At 45.7% G+C, this 19,650-nt stretch overlaps 1 protein-coding gene across 4 annotated transcripts in view; it reads left to right on the top strand.

Annotated features, from left to right (window-relative positions):
- Positions 1-19,650, top strand: part of patj (PATJ crumbs cell polarity complex component) — a 355,365-nt gene that overhangs the window by 286,260 nt on the left and 49,455 nt on the right. For all 4 annotated transcript variants that reach the window (XM_067990267.1, XM_067990266.1, XM_067990265.1 and 1 more), the window contains 2 exons: positions 846-982; positions 18,621-18,704. In XM_067990267.1, coding sequence (XP_067846368.1) covers positions 846-982; positions 18,621-18,704 — 221 coding nt within the window. The remainder of the gene's footprint in view (positions 1-845; positions 983-18,620; positions 18,705-19,650) is intronic.

The following is a 19,650-nucleotide window of genomic DNA, read 5'->3' as shown; positions in this document are numbered from 1 at the left end:
CCAAAACAATACAATATAAGTCAGAGGACATAATGATCAAACTGTACGGTGCTCGTTGGACCACACCTTGAGTGCTGTGTCCAATTCTGTCCACCGAAAAATAAGGGAGACATTCAAGTGCTGGAGATAGTGCAGAGAAGAGCCTCAAGGCTGATACCCAGTGTCTGGGTTATGAAGAAAGACTAGATAGACTTGGGCTTGTCACCTTGAAAAGGAGCCATCTATGAAGTGATCTTAGAGATATTTAAGGGTATAGAAAACCCCGAATATTACCTCAAGTTAAACTGTGGGAGCAGAATAAGGGGACACAGGTTCAAAGTAGTAAAAGGTAATTTTAGAACCGATATCAGGAAATTATTCTTCACACAAAGAGTGATCAATGTGTGGAATAAACTTCCAGACAGGGTAGCAGAAACAAAAACCCTGGAATTGTTTAAGAAACAATTTGATGCCGCAATGGGGGGATGTTATGACCTCTGGACAGATAAAGTGAGATTGGCCAAATCACCTTCCCTGTCTGTAATTATCTTATAATTTTAAGAACCCAACTTTCAAAATGAGAGATATGGATAAATCTTCAGATTGCAGAAGTGCTCCAGTAGTGATTGTCTCACAATAAAGCAATGCACTTTTGCTACAGAGACTTCTTATCATTAGAGTTGTTATTCAGACTTCTAGTTGAAGGGTATATGTTGATTTATATGGTATACTCAGAGCCCACAGTACAGATTGTTGCTGGAGCATAAGCTATGCTTGTTTACTTCCGGGTCTGACTGTAAGATGCAAATATGTTTGTGAGCTGTCTACCAGTTTAATCATATGGAATTGTCGTGCTGTTTGTAAAGGTAATGTATCAGCACCTACAGTCGCACCAGATCCAGCAACATGTCCTGTAGTCCCAGGACACGAAACTATCTTGGAAATTTCAAAGGGACGTTCTGGGCTTGGTCTCAGCATCGTGGGTGGAAAGGACACATTGTTGGTGAGTAATTGTTCTTTTGGGGTGGGGGGAGGGTGAAAGGGGAACATTTAATTTCAGGGTGTGAATTGAACATTTTGATTAGGTTAACCTAAGAAACAAATTAAGAAATGCAAAATATTCTGTTTCTCACAGTGCAGTAAAAATGCAATATAATTAAATAGTAACGAGAGGTAGTTTACCAGGTAAGATTAGATAAAACACATCTCTTCTACAGACCTAAGTTGGTAGTCCAAGAAGAAAGATGACAACTTCCTTCCACGGTGGATATTAAGATCTCAAGTAGAAAGTTCCACACAGAATTGAAAGTTAACCAATGTGAATCAAAAGAACATTACAATACTTTGTTTTTCTTGAACACACTGGTTAATCTCCCATGGCATTGTCCACAGATAATCTAGGGTCTAGGGCATGGCTGTGATGTTCAGCAGCAAAGACGTAGCTGTGCTTAACCTGGCCTGTTCGCTTAAGGCCAATGCCCAGATCTCCCCTGTGGGGAAAGTGGGCACATCTTGAAAATAATTAAACGCTAATTGTGGAGGGAGATTTCTATAGATTGGCAGCTGCTTGTAAATCCCCAGCTCCTCCCCTTAGGTAGATGACAAGTTAATAAGGTAAGAGAATCAGGCAGGAAATGACTGGTTTACTTTCTCTTTTTTAAATACCAGTACCAGGGTTTGAATTCCCCCCTGCAGGAGCTGACCCTGCCACTATCAGGGTTTGAATCCCCCCTGCAGAAGCTGACCCTGCCACTATCGGGGTTTGAATCCCCCCTGCAGGAGCTGACCCTGCCACTATCGGGGTTTGAATCCCCCCTGCAGAAGCTGACCCTGCCACTATCAGGGTTTGAATCCCCCCTGCAGGAACTGACCCTGCCACTATCGGGGTTTGAATCCCCCCTGCAGGAGCTGACCCTGCCACTATCGGGGTTTGAATCTCCCCTGCAGCATCTGACCCTGCCACTATCGGGGTTTGAATCCCCCCTGCAGGAACTGACCCTGCCACTATCGGGGTTTGAATCCCCCCTGCAGGAGCTGACCCTGCCACTATCGGGGTTTGAATCTCCCCTGCAGCATCTGACCCTGCCACTATCGGGGTTTGAATCCCCCCTGCAGGAGCTGACCCTGCCACTATCGGGGTTTGAATCCCCCCTGCAGGAACTGACCCTGCCACTATCGGGGTTTGAATCCCCCCCTGCAGCAGCTGACCCTGCCACTATCGGGGTTTGAATCCCCCCTGCAGCAGCTCACCCTGCCGGTATTGGGGTTTGAATCCCCCCTGCAGCAGCTGTCAGTACTGTACATACAATGACCATTTTGAAAACAAGGACACCTGCAAAAAAAGGACAGCTGATGTCAGTCCCATAGATGTCTGTAATTTACAGGTTTCACTGTACTGCTAATCCCCGTGAGCCTAATCCAGTACTGCCAGGCCTTGGAGTAAAAACTTAAAAGTATTGAAATACATGAAAAGATAATTCAGGGGGTGAATTTAACATGAAATATGTAATTTGTTAACATTTTTTTCAGCATCCTTTTTTGGACATTAGGGCCCCGATGTTAGAGTGGAGGCGGAATGGCAGCGGGGGGGGGGGGCTGTGATTGGGCGCGAGTAACCCGACCGATTAAAAAAAATGTCTGCTTCCCACTCGATCGTGATTCAATTGGTGCCACTTAACATGGCTTCCAGGTTTGCCGTCCGAATGCTGCGCAGCGGGCGGACTACGCATCCGCATCACAGGCTGTCAGCTGGAGGAGCTCTATTTAAAGGGCTCTTGCTCCAATGGCTTTTCCTGGAGTAAACACCCACACACCACAATGGAGCAGCACAGGGGAAAGGCTGCTCCAAGATTCAAAGATGCCTCACTCCAGGTGCTACTGGATGGAGTGAGGAGGAGGAGGAGGGATCTGTTGTACCTGGCGGATGGGAGGAAGTGGCCTGCCTCTGCCACCAAGAAGGCCTGGGTTGAGGTGGCAGAGGAGATCACCAGCAGCAGCAACATCTCACTCACCTGGATCCAGTGCAGGAAGCGCTTCAATGACCTAACTAGGTCAGCCAAAGTGAGTACACTTATTGATTCTCCTACATTCCGTGTTCCACATCACTGCCCCACCCCCCAACTCATTCTGTAGTGCCAACACTACTCTATTGCATCATTCCTCACACCCACTTAAGGCTCATCTTCAACTTACCTGCACTTCCTCAGCACTTCAAACTATACGGGGCAAGATAAAGCAGAAAAAGAAAGCTTATGACTGTCACAGAAAACTAAATACTGCAGAAAGCCTACAGGAGTATAGAAAGTACAGCGATGACATAAAAAAGGAAATAAGGAAAGCATAGAGAGGGCATGAAAAAATATTAGCTCGTAAGATTAAAGAAAACCCAAAGATGTTTTATCAGTACATTAGGAACAAGAGGATAGCTAAGGAAAAGATGGGACCTATCAGGGATGATAAGGGTAACTTGTGTATAGAAGCAAAGGATGTGGGTAGGGTTTTAAATGAATATTTTGTCTCCGTATTCACAAAAGAAAGGGATGATCTGGACGTAGTAGTTAAAGAGGAGAGGTGTGAAATATTGGATAAGGTAAACATAACGAGAGAGGAAGTACCAGAGGGACGGGAATCCTTGAAAGTTGATATGTCACCAGGGCCGGATGGATTGTTTCCTAGGCTATTGAAGGAAGCCAGGGAGGAAATAGCGGATGCTCTGAGGATCATTTTCCAATCCCCACTAGATAGAGGGGAGGTACCGGAGGACTGGAAGACTGCAAACGTAGTACCATTGTTTAAAAAGGGTACAAGGGAAAAGCCGAACAATTATAGGCCGGTCAGTTTTACCTCAGTGGTGGGCAAACTATTAGTTTATCCAATCTCTCAGTATTGATTCTGTCACTTGGAAAGGCATGGTTTAATCAGGGATAGTCAGCATGGATTTGTTCAGGGAAGGTCATGCCTTACAAATCTGATTAAATTCTTTGAGGAAGTGACAAGGAGGATTGATGAGGGTAGTGCAGTGGATATTGACTACCTGGATTTTAGTAAGACATTTGACAAGGTCCCACATGGCAGACTGGTCAGAAAGGTAAAAGCCCATGGGATACAGGGAAATGTAGCGAATTGGATCCAAAATTGGCTCAGTAACAGGAAACAAAGGGTAAAAATTGATGGATGTCTTTGTGAATGGAAATCCGTTTCCAGTGGTGTGCCACAGGGCTCAGTGGTGGGTCTCTTGCTGTTTGTGTTATATATTATTGATTTGGACTTGAATGTAGGGGGTATGATTGGCAAATTTGCAGACGATACAAAAATTGGCCGTGTAGTTGATAGTGAATAGGATAGCTTTAGACTCCAAGAAGATATCAATGGGTTGGTGGAGTGGGCGGAAAAGTGGCAAATGCAGTTCATCCTGGAGAAGTGTGAGGTAATGCAATGAGGGAGGGCAAACAATACAAAGGAATACGCAGTAAACGCAAATATATTGAGAGGGATAGAGGAAGTGAGAGTCCCTTGGAGTGCATGTGAACAGGTCCCTGAAGGTGGCAGTGCAGGCATATAAGGTTGTGAAGAAGGCACAATGGAATGCTCTCCATTATTAGCCGAGGTATAGAATACAAAAGCAAGGATGTAATGATGGAACTGTATAAAACGCTGGTAAGGCCACAGCTGGAGTTTTGTGCGCAGTTCTGGTCACCACATTACAGGAAGGACGTAATTGCTCTGGAGAGAGAAGATTTACAAGAATGTTGCCAGGGCTTGAAAATTGCAGCTATGAGAAGAGATTGGATAGGCTGGGGTTGTTTTCCTTGGAGCAGAGGAGGCTGAGGGGTGACTTGATTGAGGTGTACAAAATTATGAGGGGCCCAGATAGAGTAGACAGGAAGTACCTGTTTCCCCTAGCGGAGAGTTCAAGAACTAGAGGACATAGATTTAAGCTGATTGGCGGAAGGATTAGAGGGGACATGAGGAAGAACTTTTTTACCCAGAGGGTGGTGGGTGTATGGAATTTGTTGCCCAAATTGGTGGTAGAGGCAGGGACCCTCAACTCTTTTAAAAGTACCTGGACCTGCACCTAAAGTGCTGTAAGCTGCAGGGCTACGGACCAGGCTCTGGAAGGTGGGCTTAGAATGGGCACCTGGTTGTTCTTCGAGCCGGCGCGGACACGATGGGCCGAATGGCCCCCCTCCTGTGCTGAATCTTTTCTATGGTTCTACTTCTTCATCTCCCCGTTAGTCATCCCACCACCACCCACCCCATTCCTCATACAATATCATGGCTCTGTCTCATTCTCTCTTATGTATCTCTTTCACGGTCAGCCTCACCCAAACCAATGCAATCATTGGTTGGCCACTTCACCATCACTCACTCACACGTCTGTACTTTCTCTCCAAGGAGAAGAGAGCACAAATGCATGGGAGAGGGCGAGGACCAGAGGGGAGCCGCAACAAATTGTCATCCTCACAGAGGTGGAGAAGGAGGCGCTGGAGCTCAGCCGAACCCTCGAGTGTCTGTCCGCTGGGGACGCTGAGACTGGCTCCCGACAAACATCTGGTGACACAACTTCAACATTCATCACACACAATATGAATTGATTTTAACGTGCCTTGCCACCTTCAGCACCTCAGTATGCTCATCACAACATGACACATCTGTGATCATGCTTAATATTGCCTTCTGTTATCTTACAGGGCCTTCAGCGACCGCAGTGACAGCAGAGGGCAATTCCTCAGAGGACCTGCTGGCCTCTGAGGGTGCACCGTCACATCTTAGCGAGCCATCCACCAGAGCAGATATTCACAACTCAGTGCGTCCTAGTCCTCAGTTAGTTGGGTTGACACCTGGTGAGTTACCACACACCTGAGCACGAGCAGACACTGGTGGCAGGGGTAGCTGCGGAAAGTCCACGTCGGTGGGAGCACTCCTCTCCAGGCACTGCTCAGCTGGACGCAGATACGGAACACTGGGGGCCATCCTTTAAAAGGAGAATGATCGAGGGACAGCAGCACGTTTGCGAAGTACTGGAACATGTGGCACACGCACTCTCCACAATAGCGCAGAGGATGGAGGAGTCCAACTCCTGCATGAGTGGAATGGTGGCACAGATACGTGAGGGCATCCCTGAGTTAGTGTCGCAGGGACATGAGGGCATCTCTGAGATAGTGTCACAGGGATGTGAGCAACTCTCTGAGATACTGTCATGGGTAAGTGCGGGAATGTCTGCGATGGAGGGAAGGCTAGCTTCCATTGAGCTTCAAGCACGGCTCACATGAGTCTATTCAGGCCCTGCCAACGGCCGTTCGGACTCACAGTGAACAACATTCTGCAGCCTTAAACAGGCAAGCAGATACACTAGCGCTGGCCTTACAAGGCTTCACACATGTCCTCCAAACTGTTGTCCAGCAAAGTGGTAGGAGTGATGTGGCCCTGGCCCAGGGGAGGGATGATGGTGAAAGGGGACATGGAAGTGTGGATGCCACTCAAAGTGCTCCCATATCTCACCCGTTGCCCCCCTCTCAACCAGTACCCGCAATGCTGCCTCCTCTCCAGTTGGCCGAGTCTGCCCCTGCACAGGTGCTGGTGGAGCAGTCTTTGGAGGGGCCCTCACGGGCTCCAAAACCTAAAGGGCTTAGAGCCAAAGCATTCAAGCGGTCAGGGCATGAACAAGAGTGATCTGCCACTACCTCTACTGCAGCCACAAGGAATGCAACACGCAGAAGTAGTTGGAAGCGAAAGGCGAAGGTTTTGTGAGCATGAAGGGTATGCACAAGGGTGTTTGACGGTTGGTCATGTTTTTCATTTATATTTGCTTTTTGTTAAAATCACATTCAATATTATTATTGTCACCACTACTGCCACATCTTGGCCTTTCTTGACTGGCTTCTGTGATAGGGCCCTTTCATGAGGTTCACCATGAACAGCGACACTCGATACCACCCATTGGGTCACTCTACAGTGGGTGTATGTGTAGTTGCAGGACTTCTTTGTGCAGGGAGGGGTGGGGGGGGGCGCTGTTCTTTCCAGGTGGTGTGAGGACTGGTCTCTTCACACTTTCTGATGTTAGGAGAACCGTTCACATATCAGTGACCCCCTGGCCTCATGAGCAGCCAGGTGAGCCGCTGCTCTGCCCATGGGTTCCTCCACCTCCTCCTGCTCCTCCTCAAGGTGGATGGCAGATGTGGATGGCGCATCCTCAAGCGTCACCCCTCTCTGTTGTGCAGGGCACAACACACGACTATAATGCGTCCCACTCTATCTGGTTCATATTGAAGCGCTCCCCCAGAACGATCAATGCACCTAAATCGCATCTTGAGCAGTCCTACAGCATGCTCAATTGTAGACCTGGTGGCGATGTGGCTGACGTTTTATTGACATTCAGTGATGGGTTCCTCAGAGGTGTTATGAGCCACATGTGAAGGGGTATCCCTTGTCCGGAGCCAGCCGTTAAGGATGTTCGGTGTGTGGAAAAGGTGCGGGTTATTGGATTCCCTGAGGATGAAGGAATCGTGGCAGCTGCCAGGGAATCTGGTGCACACGTGAAGGAATCTTTTGCAGTGGTCACAAACGAGCTGAGTGTTGATGGATTGATACCCCTCCCTATTGATGAACAGTCCTGGCTCGTATGGAGGTGCTTGTATTGCTAAATGGGTGCTATCGATTGCACCCTGCACCCGTGGGAAGCCAGCCACAGAGTAGATATCGCAATGCCCTCTCCATCTGGCTGAGGTCGTCCATGGAGAAATTGACGTACTGCGAGGCCCTACGAAACAAACCGTCGGTGACCTGCCTTATGCACAGACGACTGAGAGACCTCGGTGGCACCCTGGAATGATCCGGAGGCGAAAACGTTGAGGGCAGTGGTGACTTTGACACCAACGGGTAAGGAGATGCTGCTCTGCCCAGCCGGGAGCAGCTCGGTATGAAGGAGGCTGCAGATGTCTGCAACTGATTCAAAATGATCGTGGCTGATCGTCTAACTCAGTACCCTGTTCCTGCTTTTTCCCCATATCCCTTGATCCCTTTAGCATTAAGAAACAGATCTATCTCCTTCTTGAGTACACCTAATGACTTGGCCTCCACTGCCTTCTGTGGTAGAGAATTCCACAGGTTCACCACTCTCTGAATAAATTTCTCCTCATCTCGGTTCTAAATGGCATACCCCATATCCTGAGACTGTGACCCCTGGTTCTGGACTCCCCAGCCATTGGGAACATCCTCCCTGCATCTAGTCTGTCTAGTCCTGCTTGTCTTTTTTTAAATTGCCAATGTTTTTTTTTACTTTATTACTGATTTGTTTCACCTTGATTACCATTAAGATATAATGTTGCAGTCTAAAGGGCTGGTGATTAGAATGAGGGGACTGATGAAATGCAGATGAATATTGATTTTAATCCCAGGTTTTACAAACTATGCTTATATTAAAAATAATTGTAACCAGTCAATGCCCCTGGGTTAGAGAGAAATCAGGTAACCCCTAGTAGAAAGTGTGCAAATCTCAACAGGATTCGCCTCAGCTAAGATGTACTCCATGTTCAAACAGCCTTCTGGTACTTGCTGCTGAGGCTCACACATCAAGAATGGCTAATTGGGTGAGGTATTGGTGGGTCGCTGGCATCTGCGGAATAGTACTTCAGCACTAGTTGGTGCATTAAGGAGAGAAGGTGGAGAAAAGAGAAGAAAACTGGAGAAAAAAATGGCAACATTGGCAAAGACTAAAAATTAAACATCATTATAGTTCTGGAAATAGTGCAAGTTACTGACGTGCAATTCACATTGAATGTCTGTCTCAGACAATGTAACGTGGGAAGTTGCGAAGTGATGGCTTGAAATAAGTTTTGTTTCGCACTATTGACTTTTCTAAAAGGTAGAGATTCTGAATTGTGGTTATAGCAGCCAGACATGTGACCTGTACAAACCGAGCCAGCATTGTGTCCTGTTCCAGCACCTGGGCCTTGCGGGACAGGAAACATCTCTGAAATGACCCCTTTTTGGGTAGTGTAATCTGTCAATACATTACAATTGCTGATCTGTTACTTGAATTCCCACTTTCAAATTCAAAAGTAAACATTGTTTATATACATTTCCTGCTAACCTACAATTAGGTTCATAGAATTATACACAGAAATATTTCATCAATTTTTTTTGCATTTATATGTTGCGTTTAATGTAGGAAAACGTCCCAAGGCACTTCACATGAGCGTAATAAGACAAATATTGATACCGAGCCAAAGAAGGAGATATTAGGAAAGGTGACTAAAAGCTTGGTCAAAGAGGTAAGTTTTAAGGAGGGTCTTACAGGTGGAGAGACAGACAGGTTTAGCAAGGAAACTCCAGAACTTAAAGCCTAGATGGCTGAAGGCACGGCCGCCAATGGTGGGGCAAGGGAAATGGGGGATGCACAAGAGTTGGAAGAACGCAGAAGGGTAGTAAGACTGGAGGAGGTTGCAGAAGTAGGGAGGGGCAAGGCCATGGAGGGATTTAAACACGAGGGTGAGAATTTATAAACTGAGGCGTCGGTGGACCGAGAGCCATTGTAGGTCAGTGAGCACAGGAGTGATGGACGAACAAGATTGGTGTGAGTTAGGCTACATGTGCTCAAGTTCATGGAGGGTGGAAGATGGGAGGCCGGCCAGGAGAGCACTGGAATAGTCGAGTCTGGAGATAACAAAAGCAACTCAGAGGCTGGCTGCTTGGGGAACAAAGGCTATGCTCTGTACAGCTGGCTGAGGACACCTGTTTAAAAAAGAAACTCTCTCTTGCTGGCTGAGAGCAGATATAACCTGAGACATGGGATCACTAGAGCCATCATCGAGCAGACCTTGGAATACTCAAACAGCACTTTCACTGCATGCACAAGTCTGGAAATTTTCTACAGTACATCCCACAAAGATTATGGTCATCTGCTGCATTCTACACAACTTTGCTGTGCAACAGGGACAGAAATGGAGCCTGCACAACAAGGAAACTTTGGACCATCTAATGAGGATTATCCCGATGACAGCGAGGGTGAGAGCACCAGCCTGCAGCCAGAGCTCTTTGCCAGTAGTTGATTGACCAGTGCTTCAGCTGATCTACTCCTTCCCTTCACCACTGCATCAACCATCCCAAACACCATCTCTATCAGTCCTTCCACGCTCCAATAAAATACTTTCAACCTTTAACCAACATTGATATACATGACACCTGGCATTGCAGGCTGAGTAGCTACTAAAGAACCACCCTGCAGAAAGGTCACAATTTACATAGAAACAGGTGTAGTCCATTCAGCCCCTCGAGCCTGTTCCGCCATTCAATTAGATCATAGCTGATCTGTATCTGAACTCCATCTACCCGCCTTGATTCCGTAACCCTTGATACCCTTGCCTAACAAAAATCTACCCTTTGTGTGAAGAAATTTACAACAGATTGACATTTTAATGACTGACACACTTGCCATCAAACACTATTTTTACCCATGAGTTAGCCCATGGTGCTTTTCTTGTTTTTTTGGACATTCTTAGGCTATTCTTGCACCATAAGGTGCTCTCTTAATGGCTTCCTGAGTATAAATCAGGAAATTAGAGGAGCATGTAACAAGGGTAATGCAATAATTGTGGGGTCTTTAAACTTCATATAAACTGGGCAAACCAAATTGGCAAAAGTAGTTTGGAGGGTGAGTTCATAGAATGCATTCACGACAGTTTTCTAGAACAATATGTCGAGGAAAATTAGGGAACAGGCTATTTTAGATCTAGTATTGTGTAATCAGACAGGGTTAATAATATAGTTAAGTTTCCTCTGGGGCAGAGTGATCATTACATGATAGAATTTCATATTGAGTTTGAGAGTGATGCAGTCAAGTCTGAAACTAGGGTCTTAAATTTAAACAAAGCTAATTACGTAGGTATGAGGGGCAAGTTGGCTAAGGTAGATTGGGAAATTAGATTAAAAGATATGACTGTAGATAAGCAATGGCAAACATTTAAAGAAATAATTCAGAATTCTCAACGAATACACATTCCATTGAGGAATATAAACTCCACAGGAAAAGTGATCCAGTTGTGGCTAACTAGAGAAAGTAAGGATTGTATTAGATTAAAAGAAGAGGCTTACAATGTTACCAAAAAGAGTGATCAGCCTGAGGATTGGGAGGGTTTTAGAAATTAGCGAAGGATAACCAAGAAATTGATGAAGAGGGAGAAAATTAAATGAGAGTAAACTGGCAAGAAATATAAAAACAGATTGTAAGAGCTTCTACAAGTGTGTAAAAAGGAAGAAATTAGCAAAAATAAACATGGATCCCTGAGAGGCAGAGACAGGAGAAATTATAATGGGAAATAAGGAAATAGCAGAGACGTTAAACAAATATTTTGTATCTGTCTTCACAGTAGAAGACACACACAGCACAATAGTGGGGAACCAGGGTCTAATGAGAGTGAGGAACTTATAGTAATTAATATTAGTAAAGAAAAAATACTGGAGAAATTAATGGGACTAAAAACTGACATCCCCAGGATCTGATGGCCTACATCCTAGAGTTTTAAATGAAATGGCTGCAGAGATATTGGATGCATTGGTTTTGATCTTCCAGAATTCCCTAGATTCTAGAATGTTCCCCCATGGATTGGAAGGTAGCAAATGTAACCCCGCTATTCAAGAAAGGAGGGAGAGAGAAAACAGGGAACTACAGGCCAGTTAGCCTGACATCAGTAGTAGGGTAAATGCTAGAATCTATCATTAAGGACGTAGTAACACTTAGAAAATGATAATATGATTAGGCAGAGTCAACACGTTTTTATGAAAGGGAAATCGTGTTTGACAAATCTATCAGTTTTTTGAGGGTGTAACTCGCAGGGGGAACCAGTGGATGTAGTATATCTGGATTTTCAAAGGCATTTGATGAGGTGCCACACAAGAGGTTGTTCCACAAGATTAAGTCTCATGGGACTGGAGGTAATATATCAGCATGGATTGAGGATTGGTTAACGGACAGAAAACAGAGAGTAGGAATAAACGGGTCATTTTCGGGTTGGGAGGCTGTAAATAGTGGGGTGCCACAAGGAACAGTGCTTGGGCCTCAGCTGTTTACAATCTATATCAATGACTTAGATGAGAGGACCGCGTGTAATGTATCCAGGTTTGCGAATGATACAAAGCTGGTGGGAAAGTAAGCTGTGAGGAGGATGCAAAGAAACTGCAAAGGGATATAGACAGGTTAAGTGAGTGGGTGAGAAGGTGGCAGATGGAGCATAATGTGAGGAAATGAGAAATTATCCACTTTGGTAGAAAGAATAGAAAAGCACCATATTTTTTAACAGGTGAGCGACTAAGAAATGTAGGTAGTCAGAGGGATTTGGGTGTCCTTGTACATGAATCACAAAACGTTAACATGCAGGTACAGCAAGCAATTAGGAAGGCAAATGGTATTTTAGCCTTTATTGCAAGGGGGTTGGAGTATACAAGTAAGGAGGTCTTGCTGCAATTATATAGGGCTCCGGTGAGACCATACCTGGAGTACTGTGTACAGTTTTGGTCTCCTTACTTAAGGAAGGATATACTTGCCTTGGAGAGGGTGCAACGAAGGTTCACTAGATTGATTCCTGGGATTAGAGGGTTGTACTTTTAGGAGAGATTGAGTAGAATGGGCCTATATTCTCTGGAGTTTAGAAGAATGAGAGGTGATCTCATTGAAACATATAAAATTCTTGGAGGACTTGACAGGGTAGCTGCTGAGAGGCTGTTTCTCCTGGCTGGAGAGTCTAGAAATAGTCTCAAGATAAGGGGTTGGTCATTTAAGACTAAGATGAGGAAAAATTTCTTCACTCAGAGGGTTGTGAATCTTTGGAATTCTTTACCCCAGAGGGATGTGGCTGTTCAGTTGTTAAGTACATTCAAGACTGAGATCGATAGATTTTTGGACACTAAAGGAATCAAGGGATATGGGGATAAGGCGGGAAGTATGGTTGAGGTAGAAGATCAGCCATGATCTTATTAAGTGGTGGAGCAGGTTTGAGGGGCTGTATGGCTTACTCCTGCTCCTATTTCTTATGTTCTCATGTTCAATGTGTGTGGTGGAAAACTGCTGATGCTCAAATGAGGGCCCCTGAGACACTTGTGCTCAGTGACCTCTAGGAACTCGGGCCTAAGAGGGCCTGGCTGCAAACTGCACCATCCTAATTGCTGCCAGGGCAGTCTATCACCATCTGGCTTTCTGGCATCATGGCCGCATTGATTGATGGGATAGTGAAGCAGCAGATGTGCTGCCATCCTGAGAGGGCAACATGTGCCACTCCCATGGGGCCACGACTCTTTACTCCACTGATTTGCAGGAGAGAAGACTGTAGGAGATCTGTGGCAGAATAGAAGCCCCTATCAATACGTCCCAGGCCTTTTGAAGGCGGTGGAGATGTTGCTTCAGTGAATGGCATCAGTTTGAGCTTCGATCAAAGCTGCAAGTGCTGGTGACACAGCGGCATCCAAAGAGGTGCCACACACTCCATGGTAGACTGCTGATGCCTTGCATCAGAACACCACACAAACTGGAAGCGGACTCCTACATACTTTAGGTAGGCTGTCCAATTGCTGATGCATAGAAAGCATCAGAAATATGAACGCAGTTAGCAAAGAAGTGAAATGCTTTCCAGTTGCTACCAGGTAAAAGCACAATTCTGTTTGGCCTGTTGTGAGGTCATCAGCAATAGGTGAGTGTGTGATTTTAATGAGGAGGGTTGGTGCAGTTTGCCTATGTGATTGAATGAGAATCATGTGGAATGGGGAAGGGAAGTGTTTACAGTGCTGAGGGTGGGGTGGGGTGGGGTGGGGGGAAGTGCTGTGGCATGATGTAATACAGAGAAATAGAGATAGCAAGACACCATTCTTACCCATGCTTTCTGGGTAAAGTCACTGAAGCACTTGAGGCACTGACCCCATGTCCTTTGTGTGATGGCCCTGGTCTTGACGTATTCAGCCTCTTCCTTCCAGGCCTGCTGCAGAGTCTGCCTGGGCACCGTCTTGCAAGAGGAAGAAGACCTACCTGCGTACCCTCACCTGCTCAGTAAGGACCACCATTGCTGACTTAGTAAATCTAGCTGCTCTTGACTGAGAAATGTTGCACCCCAAATCTTTCAATAACAGTAAAAGTTCCATTGTTTTGAGATGCAGGCATTCTTTAAATCGGTGCCAAGCCTGTCTAAAATTCCAACCTGCAATTTGACAGGATGCCCATCGCCACTGGAAATGCACGGGCAGCCCACTAATGCAATTTAAACATGACCCAACTATCAAAATGGTTGGGGCCTCAGATTGATGATGTCTGGCAAGTGGCCCACTTGTCCGGCCAAAGTGAAAATCTATCCCATTTTTTCTCTCTCGAACATAAACAGTCTCTAAGCGAATGAATTTTTAAGACAATAAAAGTGACTAGAATTTGATTCTTTTTGTATAAACATCAAGCTCAAGGTAAAGCATGAACTCTTCAACTTGTTCAGACAGAACTTTCCTTGAAAAACAATTTAGATTACTATATTCAAGACTTGTTTACAGCATGTTACATGTGTGAGAAATTAAGTTTTGAAATTTGTCATTGTTTAAAGTGGAATGATTGCAGCAGCTCCCTTTCTTTTGTTTGTTTATGCCAAGGACTCAAAAACAATGATTGTTTTATATAGACATGAACAGACAATTTATGGAAGGACTGAACATTAATCATATTTGAAGGGAACTCTGAATAACAATGTTTTACGAATCGGTTCTGAGCATCCCAGCATGAGCAACGTCACAGCAGTTCCACTAGATGGAAACACTTAGAGGGGTAGAAATTTGCCTTGGGTGGTATCCTATTGGCCGTCCATTGTGCGCCCCACTGATAATCAATTCCATTGACGGCAATGGAACTGAATATTCGGTGGCAAGTTTAACAGGCAGCCGACGCCATACCCAAGACAAATTTCTACTCCATACATTTTGTATAATATATACATAGGCGTGCGCGCGTATGCGCGCCTATATACATAGGCGTGCGCGCGCCTATGTACACGTTTGTATACATTTGTGTGCGTGCGCTTACACGTTTGTATACGTGCGTGCATGTACAGTATGTGCGCATGTACAGTGTGTGCGCATGTAGCGTGTGTGCATGTACAGTGTGTGTGCATGTACAGTGTGTGCGCATGTACTGTGCATGTGTGCGTGCGCATGTACTGTGCATGTGTGCGTGTGCATGTACTGTGCATGTGTGTGTGCGCATGTACTGTGCGTGTGTGTGCATGAATTGTGCGGGGGTGTAGTGTGTGTGCGTATGTATAGTGTGTGCGCGTACAGCGGGCGCATGCGCACGGACTTTGCATGTGTATACATGTATAGTGTGCATGCGTGTATTGTGTGAGTGCGCGCGTGTATTGTGTGCGTGCGCGCGCGTGTATTGTGTGCGTGCGCGCGCGTGTATTGTGTGCGTGCGCGCGCGTGTATTGTGTGCGTGCGCGCGCGTGTATTGTGTGCGTGCGCGCGCGTGTATTGTGTGCGTGCACGCATTGTGTGTGTGTGTATGCGCGCGTGTTGTGTGCGCGCACGCTTGTATTGTGTGCGCGCGCGCGTGTATTGTGTGTGCGCGCGTGTATTGTGTGTGCGCGTGCGTGCTTGTGTGTGCGCGCGCGTCTTGTGTGTGCGCGCGCGTGTTGTGTGCGTGTATTGTGTGTGCGCGCGTGTTGTGTGTGCGCGCGCGTGTTGTGTGTGCGCGCGTGTTGTGTGCGCGCGCGTGTACTTGTGTGTGTGCGCGCGTGTATTGTGTGTGTGCGCGTGTATTTGTGCATGTGTGCGCGTGTATTGTGTGCGCGCGCGTGTATTGTGTGCGCGCGCGTGTATTGTGTGCGCGCGCGTGTATTGTGTGCGCGCGCGTGTATTGTGTGCGCGCGCGTGTATTGTGTGCGCGCGCGTGTATTGTGTGCGCGCGTGTATTGTGTGCACGCGCGTGGTGTGTGCGTGCGCGTGTTGTGTGTGCGCGCGCGCGTGTTGTGTGTGCGCGCGCGCGTGTTGTGTGTGCGCGTGTGTTGTGTGTGCGCGCGCGCGTGTGTTGTGTGTGTGCGCGCGCGTGTGTTGTGTGTGCGCGCGCGCGTGTGTTGTGTGTGCGCGCGCGCGTGTTGTGTGTACTGTGCATGTATAGTGTGCATGTGCATGTATAGTGTGCATGTGCGTATGTATAGTGCGTATGTGCATGTACAGTGTGCGCATGTACTGTGTGTGCGTGTACTTTGAGTGTGTGTGCGCGTGTGTGCATGTACTGTGCATGTACATGTATAGTGTGCGCGTGTGCGCATGTAAAGTGTGCGTGTGTGTGCATGTATAGTGCGCGCGTGTAGTGTGCACGTATAGTGTGTGTGCGTGTATAGTGTGTACATATATATATTTCTTAAAAGCGTAGGGAAGGATTCCATTGAAATGAATAGAATAAAAATCGGGCGTGTTCTATAAAGGACGGGCAATCTACTCTGCCAGATTACTCCCAGGTGGTGAAGATGAAAATCTATCCCACAGTTTCAAGCGTATGTCCATCACACTCCAAACGCCACACCCCACACATCATGCTTTGTTACAGATACAAAACAGTCTGAAGGAAAGTCAGTCATCGTGTCAGCATCTCGAGGTTTTGGCATGAGGTTCTAGACCAGTGCACTTGTAAAATCTGTTTGAGCCTTTAGTTTTGATATCCATCTGCAAAAGATTTTTCTACTTCCCACTTACATTGCCTGTTATTTCTTACTGTAAGTACTTCAGGGAACAAATTAAGCATTTACTGAATACCACTGGGATTTATCTAAACTGATTAGGAAAGCAACTTCCAGATGTATACAAATTCTGGTAATGCTAAATAATAATTATGCATTATTATCCCAGTGGGAAGGATGTAGGGGAGGGGTGGGGCTGATTAGGGACCATCAAGGAGATCTATTCATGGAGGCAGAGGGGATGGCTGAAGTACTAAATGAGTACTTTGCATTTGTCTTTACCAAGGAAGGAGATGCTGCCAGAGTCTCAGTAAAGGAAGATATAGTTGAGATAATGGATAGGCTCAAAATTGATAAAGAGGAGCTACTTGAAAGGCTAGCAGTACTTAAAGTAGTAAGTCACCCGGACCAGATGGGATGCATCCTCGGTTGCTGAGGGAAGTAAGGGTGGAAATTGTGGAGGTACTGGCCATAATCTTCTAAACATCCATAGATACGGGGGTGGTGCCAGAGGACTGGAGAATTGCAAATGTTACACCTTGTTCAAAAAAGGGTGTAAGGATAAACCCAGCAACTATAGGCCAGTCAGTTTAACCTCAATGGTGGGGAAACGTTTAGAAACGATAATCCGGGACAGAATTAACAGTCACTTGGAAGGGTGTGGATTGATTAGGGCAAGCCAGCACAGATTTGTTAAAGGCAAATCGTGTTAACTAACCTGATAGTGTTTTGATGAGGTGACAAAGAGGGTAGATGAGGGCAATGCAGTTGATGTGGTGTGTATGGACTTTCAAAAGGCGTTTGATAAAGTGCCGCACAGTTGGCTTATCATCAAGATTGCAGCCCATGGAATAAAGGGGGCAGTAGCAACATGGATACAGAATTGGCTAAGTAACAGGAAACAGAGAGTAGTGGTGAACGGTTGTTTTTCGGACTGGAGGGAGGTGTACAGTGGTGTTCCCCAGGGGTCAGTGCTGGGACCACTGCTTTTCTTTATATATATTAATGACTTGGACTTCGGTGTACAGAGCATAATTTCAAAATTTGCAGATGACACAAAACTTAGAAGGGTAGTAAACAGTGAGGAGGATAGTGATAGACTTCAAAAGGATATAGACAGGCCGGTGGACGAAGCAGACACGTGGCAGATGAAATTTAACGCAGAAAAATGCGAAGTGATACATTTGGGTAGGAAGAACAAGGAGAGGCAATATAAACTAAAGGGCACAATTCCACAAGGGGTACAGGAACAGAGAAATCTGGGGGTATATTTGCACAAATCGTTGAAGGTGGCAGGGCAGGTTGAGAAAGCAGTTAAAGAATATGGGATCCTGGGCTTTATAAATAGAGGCATAGAGTACTAAAGTATGGAAGTCATGATGAACCTTTATAAAACACTGGTACGGCCACAACTGGAGTATTGTGTCCAGTTCTGGGCACCGCACTTTAGGAAAGATGAGAAGGCCTTAGAGAGGGTGCAGAAGAGATTTACTAGAATGATTCCAGGGATGAGGGACTTTAGTTACGTGGATAGACTGGAGAAGCTGGGGTTGTTCCCCTTGGAACAGAGATGGTTGCGAGGAGATTTGATAGAGGTATTCAAAATCATGAAAGGTCTAGACAGAATAGAGAGAGAGAAACTGTTCCCATTGGCAGAAGGGTCAAGAACCAGAGGGCATAGATTTACAGTGATTGGCAAAAGAACCAAAGATGACACGAGGAGAAACTTTTTTACACAGCAAGTGGTTAGGATCTGGAATGTACTGCCCGAGAGGGCGGTGGAGGCAGATTCAATCATGGCCTTCAAAAGGGAACTGGATAAGTACTTGAAAGTAAAAAAAATTGCAGGGCCACGGGGAAAGGGCAGGGGAGTGGCGCGGACTCGATGGGCCGAATACGTCCTTCCGTGCTGTAACCTTTCTATGATTCTACGATTTATTTCAGGACGCAATAGTTATTCATGAAGTGTATGAAGAGGGTGCAGCTGCTAAAGACAGCAGGCTCTGGGCTGGGGACCAAATCTTGGAGGTGAGTGTTGCATTATTTTTTGCTCATGCAATGCCTAAGACCAAAAAATTATAGTTAAAGGCAATTAAATCTAAGAAACGGGTTCCTTTTTCAGAGATAGACCTCACCTACTCACCTTCTCACCACATCACTCGACCCGTTTTCTCTCCAGAAATACATCCATTTTCTTCTTGAATCTGTTGATACTGACTGTTTGAATGACTTTCCATGATAACTAATTTCAAAAGTCCATTACGCTTTGGGTGAGATTTCTTTCACCTAATTCCCTCTTATTTCTAAATTCCTAATTTTTAACGTGCATATCCAGTATTTGAACCTAATCACCACATTGAACAGATTGTCTGGATCAATTTGGTCAATTCTATTCATAATCTTGAAAACAATCAGATCACCTCAAAGTTAACTCTTTTCCAAAGAAATCAAGTCGAACCTCCTGGATGTTCCACACAAGTTAAATACCTGATGCCTACAATTGTCATTTTTCTCACCAGTTGTCATTTTATGTTTGCCATTAGCTACTAAAATTGTGCCATAATAGTCAACAACTGTCTGTGGATGTTATGCATGTAAGCCATTTTTAGCATTTAAGTGGAAGTGATATGCATAGCTACTCATTCACCAGTGTGCACAGCAGTATTTTTAAAAAATTGTTCTTGGATTTTGGATGATGCTAACAAACCTGCATTTATTGCCCATCCTTAGTTGCCCTAAGAAGGTGCTGGTGGGCCTTCTTTTCTAACTGCTGCAGTCCTTGTTCTGATGGTGCACCCACAATGGTATTAGGTAGGGAGTTGCAGGATATGAAGGAATGACAATATATGTCTAAGTCAGGCTAGCATGTGACTTGGAAGGGAACTTAGAGGTGATGGTGTTCCCCACAACATTGCTATTCTTATCCTTCTCTGGTGATGGAGGTCGCATATCAGGGAGGTGCTGTTAAAGTAAC

The sequence above is a fragment of the Heptranchias perlo genome, chromosome 9 (genome assembly GCF_035084215.1).
Source record: "Heptranchias perlo isolate sHepPer1 chromosome 9, sHepPer1.hap1, whole genome shotgun sequence".
In the NCBI taxonomy this organism is placed as follows: domain Eukaryota; kingdom Metazoa; phylum Chordata; class Chondrichthyes; order Hexanchiformes; family Hexanchidae; genus Heptranchias; species Heptranchias perlo.
This window is presented reverse-complemented; position numbering and strand designations above follow the sequence as displayed.